General features: G+C 35.5%; 1 protein-coding gene across 1 annotated transcript in view; it reads left to right on the forward strand.

Moving 5' to 3' along the window:
• The window catches only part of LOC107693403 (FSD1-like protein), a 20,067-nt gene extending 9,545 nt beyond the window's left edge, over nt 1–10,522 (forward strand). The window contains exons 7-12 of the mRNA XM_016492776.1: nt 640–769; nt 1,869–1,904; nt 3,315–3,412; nt 5,074–5,325; nt 5,986–6,074; nt 9,500–10,522. Of these exons, the coding sequence (XP_016348262.1) occupies nt 640–769; nt 1,869–1,904; nt 3,315–3,412; nt 5,074–5,325; nt 5,986–6,074; nt 9,500–9,685 (791 nt within the window). The 3' untranslated portion in view covers nt 9,686–10,522. The remainder of the gene's footprint in view (nt 1–639; nt 770–1,868; nt 1,905–3,314; nt 3,413–5,073; nt 5,326–5,985; nt 6,075–9,499) is intronic.
• The last annotated feature ends 425 nt before the right edge of the window (nt 10,523–10,947 follow it).

The following is a 10,947-nucleotide window of genomic DNA, read 5'->3' on the forward strand; positions in this document are numbered from 1 at the left end:
GTTTTAGGGGGGCGTGGCAGAGTCTTAACTTTGATAAAGAATATCTCTTTGGTTTTGAGACTTTAGTCTTTGCATCTTCAGGGATCTTATCTATGCACAATCAGCTTGTAACACTCCAAAGAGAAAAGAAAACTTGAAATCGCATCATATGACCCCTTTAATAGAAATGAATACTTTTATACATCAAGGATGCATTAGGTTGATCAAAAGTGAAAGTAATGACATTTATTATGTTACAAAAGATTTCTGTTTCAAATAAATGCTGTCCTTTTGAACTTTACATTCATTGAAGAATCCTTCAAAAAATATTTATAACAGTTTCTACAAAAAACAAAGCAAAACGGTCTTCAACATGACAATAATCAGAATTGTTTCTTAAGCATTAAATCAGCATATTAGAATGATTTCTGAAGTGACTCTGAAGTCTAGAGTAATGATGCTGAAAATTCAGCTTTGATCACATAACATTTTTTTTTTTAACATACATTACAATAGAACAGTTATTTTAAATTTTAATAGTGTTTCACAACCTTACCAACCCCAAACTTTTAAACAGTAGTTTTATTAGTAAAAACATATGTTATTGTACTGTCCTGTTAGTATTTCTTTGATATTGATGGTTGTGCCTCTCTGTGTTAGCGTTTAACTTCGGCTTTGACTCCACGTCATCTCATCTGAATCTGAAGGTGGAGGACAGGAGTGTGGAATGGGATCCTCAGGGAGGAAAAGGAGTAGACAGCAAAGTCAAAGGGAAGGAGAACAAGGGCAGGTAAGAAATTTAAGATACCGCATCTTTCTTCCATTGAGTCATGAATGAGATGAAACATACATGTTCTTGTACTCTCAGATGAGATTTTAATATAGTTTTAAAATTTCTGCTTCATCACACTGAAACCTGGTGTGTGTTGAGAGGTTTTCAGGTTTGGCTGCTAGTACTTTGGCTGTTAGTAATTTATTAAAGGGTTAGTTCACCCAAAAATGAAAATTCTGTCATTAATTACTCACCCTCATGTCGTTTCAAACCTGTAAGACCTTCGTTCATCTTCGGAACACAAATTAAGATATTTTTGATGGAATCTGAGAGCTGTCTGACCCTGCACAGACAGCAACGTAACTTAAATGTTCCCAAGTCCAGAAACGTAGCAAGGAGATCGGTAAAATAATCCATGTGACATCAGTGGTTCAACCGTAATTATACGAAGCTACGAGAATACTTTTTGTGCGCAAAAGAAAAAAAAAAACGAATTTATTCAACAATTCGTCTATGAACTAATGAACTAACCCTTTAATCAACACATCAGTTAGTGGAAGGCCCTATCTGGAATGTAACGTGATACAGTGTTGTTATTGTTAAAGGGATAGTTCACCCAAATTCTATCATTAATTACTCACGTTCATGTCGTTCCAAACCCGTAAGACCTTCATTCATCTTTGGAACACAAATTAAAATATTTTTGATGAAATCCAAGAGCTTTCTGACCCAACTGACACGTTCAAGGCCCAAAAAGGTAGTAAGGACATTGTTAAAATAGTCCATGTGACATCAGTGGTTCAACCATAATGTTATGAAGCTTCAAGAATACTTTTTGTGTTCAAAGAAAACAAAATAATGACTTTATTCAGCAGTTTCTTACTTCTTTTTTTCTATTTAAAATTAGTCCAAAATAAAAGTTCCATGCTCTGCATTTTAATATTGTAATGTCCAAATTCACTTTTAGCATTTAAAATGACTGATTTTAGTTTACAGTGTTTTAGATTATTTCAACAAAGTAGTGTAGAATTGGCAATAGCATAAAAATAATTAGTTTTTTAACATCTGTGCCTCCCTAATAACTCCCTGCTCTTGTTTTTCCTTTTCTACCAATCAGCAGTGCACATTTCACCAATCTGAAGAATATGTCAAGGTGACCGTGTGTCTCTTAGCAGTGGTCTTTAGCCCTTTCTGACAGCAATAAACCAAGCGCTACTGCTGGCTTACCTAGAGCCCTTTAGACCTTTAGACATTGTGTTCACAAAGACAGATCTGAGCAAACCGTTTCATGAAAAAGGATTACAGATCACTGGATAACTTTAATCTACATTTGATCTTTCAGGGATTTCATATATTAGTTCCAAGCTTACAAAATATGTATTATTTATCATTTTAAAGAAATGCATCTTCAATTTTATTCTAAATTCACTATCATACTTGTGATCCTTATTTATGAAATGTCTTCTTCTGAGGGGGTTTTTCTGTGTTTCTAAACTGAGTGCTCTTATGGGTTTCGCATGTGCTGGCTGTGAGTGTTACTGAAAGTAGATTCAATAGAATATAAATAGAATTGTATTATATAGAATCACTCGTTCTGACAATGATTCTGACCAAAAGCTCAACCTGTACTTGACATCTTTGCTATCACCTCTCTCTTTACAACTTGGCTACTTCTTACTGTGTTGAAATGTTATCAAATGATGACCTAAATATTAGTTTTGCAACATTTAATCAAACGTAATTCTAAATACAAAGTTGCTTTTCCATGCTCACATCCTTATGACTGTGGTGAGTAAGCTTTCGTCTGAAATCACCGCTCTAATGCTTTTCTCATCAGTCATTCCATTACAGCAAACAAAGTGCACCGAACAACATAAATTTTGCATGTAATTACACCGGTCATGCATTGTAACTAAACCATCTGGTATGCCAAGAACCTTGTGATAATGCTCCATCGTTTACAATGTGTGGGTTGTCCTTCACCGGCCAGCTGTTCATATGCTAATATGTGGGATCTTCCATATGGCTAATGGAGGAGGGGAGATCATGAGCCCTGCACAAAGGGTTCAACCATCTCTTATTCAGAATAATTTTGTGTTAAATAATAATACACTTATTTGTGCACTTTGTTGAATACACAATCAGTTGCCAGTAGTTTTCTTACCTAAATGATCTATACTAGCCATCCGAAGTCTGCACACCCATTAGTTTATTAAGATATATAGGAGTTGTTTTGGTGTTTGTTTTTTTTTTGTTGCAATAAATGTATTGAGTAGCATTGCATCAATTGTGCTGCTGTGGCTAACATGTTATGTACTGCTTTTTCCATTAATTTCTCCATTAGATTTTTCATAGTTCTTTTTGCACCACCATTGGCTGTAGTAGGCATCACAAATAGGGACATGCTGTGTTTGATAACTAACTGACACTGACTCTCTTCCTCTTGCTCTTTGTGTGTTGTGGGACTTGGAGTTTGTGTTTGCGCATGTTCTGATGATTGATCTCTGTCCTGAACCCAAGTGTGTGTGTGTAGTGACTGTCAGTGTCTCTCTGATGGTTTCAGAAGTGGAACTCCATCTCCTAAAAGAACATCAGTGACGCGCTCACCCGCCCCGAGAGGAGCCAGGGATCGCTTCACTGGAGAGTCCTACACAGTACTGGGTACCAAAACAGCCTTAGAAATCCTAAAGTGTCTATGCTATCCAAAAGACTGGAATCATTTTGGAAGAAGTATCTTTGTTTTTGAAGGAAACTGATACTTCTCTTCAACAATTTTGGGAAGACTATCCCTGTCTCTTAAAAGTTGGGGTTTAAAAGGCAATTGATATTCAGTAATACCATTAATTTGATGGTACTGAAAACAGATGCGAACAAAACCTGAATGGATTTTAGTTGAACAATGACACTATTGTACTCTGTAGAGCTGCTTTGTAGATTAAATTGAAGATGTTTCATAATTTATGAGTGATACTGTTTTGAAACAACATTGAACTAATTTGAGCTGAATAGTCTTTCTGTAGAGCTGCTTTACAGGCTGAATCAAATTTGTTTCATAATGTATTAACTTTGCAACACTGACACTGTTATTGAATTCAATTGAATCAAGTGGAACTCCATCTCCTAAAAGAACATCAGTGACGCGCTCACCCGCCCCGAGAGGAGCCAGGGATCGCTTCACTGGAGAGTCCTACACAGTACTGGGTACCAAAACAGCCTTAGAAATCCTAAAGTGTCTATGCTATCCAAAAGACTGGAATCATTTTGGAAGAAGTATCTTTGTTTTTGAAGGAAACTGATACTTCTCTTCAACAATTTTGGGAAGACTATCCCTGTCTCTTAAAAGTTGGGGTTTAAAAGGCAATTGATATTCAGTAATACCATTAATTTGATGGTACTGAAAACAGATGCGAACAAAACCTGAATGGATTTTAGTTGAACAATGACACTATTGTACTCTGTAGAGCTGCTTTGTAGATTAAATTGAAGATGTTTCATAATTTATGAGTGATACTGTTTTGAAACAACATTGAACTAATTTGAGCTGAATAGTCTTTCTGTAGAGCTGCTTTACAGGCTGAATCAAATTTGTTTCATAATGTATTAACTTTGCAACACTGACACTGTTATTGAATTCAATTGAATCAACTGACTCTAAGTCAAGCCATATTTATAGCACTTTAAACAATAAAGATTGTTTCAGAACAGTGTCACAAATAAGCAAGGATTTTGCGAAGTTCTTTAGTGATGAAACAAATACAATTTGAGCTCTAAAGCAGCTCTAAAAAGACAAGTGTGTCATTATTCCACTAAAGTAAATTCATGGTCGATTCAGATTAGTTCATCAAATTATGAAATGAGATTAATTCAGATATAAGCAGCTCTACAGAAGACAATGGTGTCATTATTCAGCTTTTAATGACTGAGCTGAATTATGACATTATTGTCTTCAGTAGAGCTGCTGTGTAGTTGAAATTGAAGTTGTTTCATCATTAATGGACATTTTGCAATTTTGAGAGTTTTGAAACAACACTGAACTGAATGGAGCTGAATAATGAAACTCTTGTCTTCTATAGAGCTGCTTTACAAGCCGAGTTGAATTTATTTGATAATTAATGGTAATTAATGAACATTAACACTGTTATTTATGGTGAAGCTGCTCTAAAGCAATCTGTATTGTATAAAGCACTATCTGAATGCGACTTCTAACCAACAAATACTACACATCCACACAGCAGTGGTTGCTGGAATAACGTCACTTTATTGACATTATAATAATTTGAAGACTGTTTTAATTCAACTCGTGTGTTTGTATGCATGTTTAGGTGACACCAGTATAGAGTCTGGCCAGCATTACTGGGAAGTGAAGCCTCAGAAAGACTGTAAGTCCTACAGTGTTGGTTTGGCCTACAGAAACCTTGGGAAATTTGACCAGTTGGGGAAGACCAACACCACCTGGTGTATCCACGTCAACAACTGGCTGCAGAACTCATTTGCAGCCAAACACAACAACAAGGCAAAGAATCTGGACGTCCCGGTACCAGACAGCATAGGGGTCTACTGTGACTTTGATCGGGGTAATGAACAAAATCTGATCTAAAATGACATATAGCACTTTTTAAATTATTGTTTGATTAACCCAATAAAGCCTTCTGTATCATATTTGATGGTATATTTCTAAGGCCTCTAAATGATCAACATGATTTTGCTGGAAAACCTTTTGTACACAATCTACTACATGCCTTCTGTCGTCTGATTGAAAGTTTGTAATTTTGGGCAAGAAAAAGGCCCTTTAATCGTAAAAATGTCCACCTTTTTGCTGTGAAATCTTTTTTTGTAAAGTAAACATAAGAGTAACTTTAAATTTTTTTCACACAAAAAATCTGCATATTTTTTCATATGTCAGGATTTACAGGGTCAAACAGTGTATATGCATTTTTTGTAGCTCACACCTGATTCCTTGTTTCTGTTATCCATGTCTTCTGTGTTATTATGGGTAGCTTAAGTGTTGTATGTTCATGTCATGCTCCATTTTGTCCGACTGCCGTAGTTTATAGGGAACATTATAGCCCACCCTCGGGTTTCTCACATGTGCAATCAGATACCTACAGATTGAGTTTCCACCATTTCCATTCATGCTTTTCTTGTGAGCTGGTTCGTGCACTACCAGAATAACTGCAGCAAGTAAATGTGACTGCTGCTATTTATTAATAGCTTCATTTTTTGTTTTTTTCCAGGCCAACTTTCCTTCTATAATGCTGAAAACAAACAATTGCTTCATACTTTTAAAGTGAGGTTCACCCAACCTGTTGTGCCAGCTTTCATGGTGAGTTAGAGTACAAACATTTTATTTACACATGCAAATATAGGTTATTCTAATGCAAACCATGCCCCGTTTTTCATGTATAAAAAAAAGATGATGTAATAGAATCAGGCAACAGGGAAAAAAATGAAAAACACTAAAAGTGAGTGTTGATTGTTTACAAATAATAGGTTTGTAATAGTATAAGCTTGTAATAGTCATGTGCTGAAGTATTAACACCTCTTCTTCTCAAAGCTAATGATTTAAAAAAAAAAAAAGATGCACTGAAAATTATGCACTTTGCATTGACAGATCATGTCCTTGTTACAGTGTAATTATACAATTAAAGTGCCCCTATTATGGATTTTTGAAAATGACCTTTCATGCTGTGTGTAACACAGCTCTAACTAAGTGAATGAGAACTTCCTGCAAAGTTTTAAATCTGAAAGTGCACCGTGTATAAAGTTATTGTCTCTCAAAAGAAAGAGTCGACTCTGAATCATTGAAACGGGTTGTTTTTAAAGGGGTCATATGATGCTGCTATAAAGAACATTATTTTGTGTATTTGGTGTAATGAAATGTGTTTATGCGGTTTAAAGTTTAAAAAAACATTATTTTCCACATACTGTACATTATTGTTTCTCCTCTATGCCCCGCCTTTCTGAAACGCATCGATTTTTACAAAGCTCATCGTTCTGAAAAGCACAGTGTGCTGTGATTGGCCAGCTATCCAGTGCATTGTGATTGGCCGAATACCTCAAGCGTATGACGGAAATGTTACGCCCCTCACCATACTGTTGATGCCGTGTCCGGCAGGAGCTACGAGACATAAACATTAAAACCCATTACAAACGAAGCATTTGTTGCATCCAGTGGGGACATAATCACTGATTATAATGACTTATACTGTCTTTTTACGCGTTGCGTTGCATCGCGCCGCGCCGCGCCGCGTAAACATAAAACCCTGTCTGCATTTGTGATCGGAGAAATGACAAACAACAAGTGCTACTCTACACTGCCCAAAACTCGCGTTTGAATCTTTATGCACCAAGAGCTTGTAATATTCCAAAGAGAAAGGAAAAATTTAAATCGCATCATATGACCCCTTTAAAACGAATCCCAAGCGTTTCATGTTGACGTCAGGTAAGGTAAGTAAGGTCAAAATAAATGCATATTATAAGACAATGAAAGTGTTTTTTGACCTTGCATGCATGTCAACCTGTTGTTGGGGACTCCCAAAACCAAAATATGAACCTTTCATTACCCATAATAGGGGCACTTTAAGTAATGACGTCATTCTTACTATAGGATTAGGGTTTGGTTTAGAGTTAGTTAATTATGCATAATTTACTGTAAGTACATTTAACATGTATAACAAAGACACCGTAGAGTAAAATAAAGCGTTACTGCAGCTGCTTTATGACTATAGTACTGGTAGTGTGGTACTTTGGGAATTGCCAGACATAATACATCTTTGGTTGTGTTTGATTGTTGCTAATGTTTCTTTGTCAAAAGATTAAAGAGTCTTCTTCACAGCACTAAATACCTGAACAAACTGAACCATAATTTAAGGGCTTCACTCTTACATTTAAATGTGGTTGTGGCTCCTAATTCAAAAGGCATTTGTTACACCAGTTGTGACTGTCTTTATGAATGATTAATTAAATCACTCACTCAACAGAATCACTTCATTAAATTACATAAATTAATAAATGATTAAAAGTTATAAATAAAGAAGTGACAAAATATGTAAAGAAAGTAAAACACACGGATTGCACTTCAGAAACCTTAATCCTTCAGTTGTTCAGTTGTTGTTGAAGTTCATTTTTCATGCTGTTAACCAGAAATAAGCATTACGTTTTTGAGTATTATTATAAGTGAATATGAAAAAAGAAATGAACTTAAATTTCAAGAATATTTTATTTAATTATAAAATGTATTTAATTTAAAAAGAAATAACTTTCTTATTTTCCACATTTCCCGTCTGCTCTAGCTTGTCTAATAATCTAGTTTATACTGTAAACTTGGCATTGTGCATTGTTGTCTCTTATGAGAAATTGCTTGTAATATTTCACATTGGTGAATTGCTTTGGATAAAAGCATCTACTAAATAAATACATGCAAATGTAAAACACTTCCCATAGACTTCAGTGAAACTGATCACACATTTGTCTCGAAACGCAAGTTCTGCCTGACAAAATATATCAACATCAGCCAGTTTTGCAGTGTTAAAATAAAATATACTATATAGCAGATCTCAAATGCTTGATTTTTTTAAAATTTCATCACAAAATCTGCCAGCTCGTTATATTAAGTTGGATATAAACGTCCAATTTTATGCAGTATACTCACGTAAAGTTAAATATATTACATAGCAAATCTCAACTGCTTTAATTATTGTATTGTTGCAAGATGTAAACTACATTATCGCACAGCTCATGTCAAAGTTGTTATATGATCTGTATTTATACTATCGCCCGGCTGAAAATGTTGTTGCATTCTTGTTGTTCTTATCAACAAAGAAACAAGCTGTCATCTTAAACCAAGCGTACTCTTTGTGGTTAAAGATCTAGGGTTATGTACTAATTGTGATATGTTCTAACTCTATATGGGGTGTTTTATAAATTATAAATGATATTAAAGAAATAGTTCACCCAAAAATGGAATTTTGCTGAAAATGTACTCTTCCTTTGTTTTATATCCATCCAAGGTGTAGATGAGTTTGTTTCTACCTGGGAACAGATTTGGAGAAATGTAGTACCAGAGGATCCTCTGCAGTAAATGGGTGCCGTCAGAATGAGAGCTGATAAAAACATCTCGATAATCCACACCACTCCAGTACATAATTCAACGTCTTGTGAAAAGCTGTGTGTTTGTAATAAGTCCATCAAGGTGTTTTTAACTTTAAACCATTGCTTTCAGCTAAAATATGAGTCCATAATCCATGATAATGCTTCCTCCAGCTAAAAAGTCGTCCCATCTGAATCAGGAGAGAAATATGAACAGATCAAGCACTTAACATGTAGCTGTATTTTGATGTGAGAGGACAACAGGGGATGAACTTTTTCACTGGAGAGAACATTATTATGGATTATGTACTCGTATTTTAGTTAAAATGCCTTAATGATGGATTCCTTTATTACAAACACGCAGCTTTTGGCTTCACAAGATGTTAATTGATGGACTGGAGTGATGTGGATTATTGTGATGTATTTATCAGCTGTTTGGACTCTCATTCTGACGGCACCCATTCACTGCAGAGGATCCATTGGTGAGAAAGTGATGGAATGCTACATTTCTGATGAAGAAACAAACTCACCTACATTTTGGATGGCCAGAGGGTGATTAGATTTTCAGCACATTTTCATTTTCAGGTGAACTATCTCTTTAAAAGGGTCTGCTAAATGAAGACTGGCTGAGTGTCCTGAATGCCTGTGTTTGTATTTCAGGTGTGGTGTGGCGGTCTGACTCTGTCTACAGGCCTGCAGATACCCAGTGCAGTAAGAAGCTTCCAAAAGACAGAAAATGGGCTGGGAGGATCGAGCAGCAGTATATCTCCGCAGGATCCCTCAGTAGCCTGTGATATCTGCTTCTACGATAAACTGCCTTCAGTAGACAGCTCCCTAATGCCGTGACCCGATTTCTCAAAACACCTGAAAAACTAATCAGGAAACCATTCTGAAAACTGGACACACTTCCGATGACCGAGGCATGTAGACTTCCAGGACAAAGAGATCATCGCCGCAGCTTTGACTGGCAGAATTTGGAGAGTCGTTTCCCTTCATGTTCCTATGAAGAGAGGCCTCGTTCTCTTTGACAGACACTTGCTTTCATCAGGAGATGTTTGCATCAGGAAAGCTAGTCGCTTTATCAGGGAATAGTTGAGTGCACTTTCTTTACTGATTTTAGTTTGAATGATGACATGCTTTTTTGAGTTGTTTGTCCTTCACTAGTTGATTCTCATATTGTTTTAGTTTCGTTCCTTGTAGTGTGTGTTAAATCCTTTCTATGGTATTTTCTTTTTTTTTTACATTAACTGTACTCTTACTGATATTGAACTCTGTAGATCATCCTTCAGCTGTTGATTTTGAAACTGGAAAACTTTGCACAAGTGTAAAAATGATAAAAGCTGCTTTTAATGTCCCCTCATTGTCATAAACTGTTATTATATCTGGATAATTTTGGATGTAGACTGTACATTTTTGTTGTATAAATGTGTCATCCTCCGTTTAAGTCATTTTAGGTCTAATTTTTTGAATAAATTAAGAGTTTGTCATGCATTTGTGCAGAAACTAATAATCAAACCTCCGTCTGTTTCTATGTAACAATCCTTAATGAGCTTAAATCCAAACATTAAAGCTCACCAAAGTCTTCTGTTTGACTCGATGTTGACTTGTTCTGCCTCTGGCACCATCTGGTGTTGTAATCCCCAAACAGCATTAAAGTGGATCACAGGCAAATTAATTAACAAAAATATATATGACACCCTTACTGTTACAATTTAACTATGAATGTGCCAGTTTGTAATTAACGCTTTCAGGGATGTAAACCTTTGAAAATAAATATAGATTTTAATGCCATAAAAAGGACTAGTGAATCTGATCCTTGATAGATCTAGAGTCAGATTTTAAGTTTTTTATTTTTGTCACTACAGATGAGATGGGAGAAATAATTTAACGGAAAAACGAATAAACAAAATAAATCTTTAATTCAGTATGTGACAAGTTAATAGTGAATCGCTAAAATAATCTAAAGATGTATTTATCCCTAGGAAGAAACGCTAGAGCTCTTACTATGTAAGAAGATACCAACCTCTCTCATTGGATCACGTGTGCCTCATAAACCAATAACATAATTTGAATATCTTTCGGCGCTTTACGACTGTCAATAACAGTTT

This window comes from Sinocyclocheilus anshuiensis, unplaced genomic scaffold (genome assembly GCF_001515605.1).
Source record: "Sinocyclocheilus anshuiensis isolate Anshui unplaced genomic scaffold, SAMN03320099.WGS_v1.1 scaffold1558, whole genome shotgun sequence".
Lineage (NCBI taxonomy): Eukaryota > Metazoa > Chordata > Actinopteri > Cypriniformes > Cyprinidae > Sinocyclocheilus > Sinocyclocheilus anshuiensis.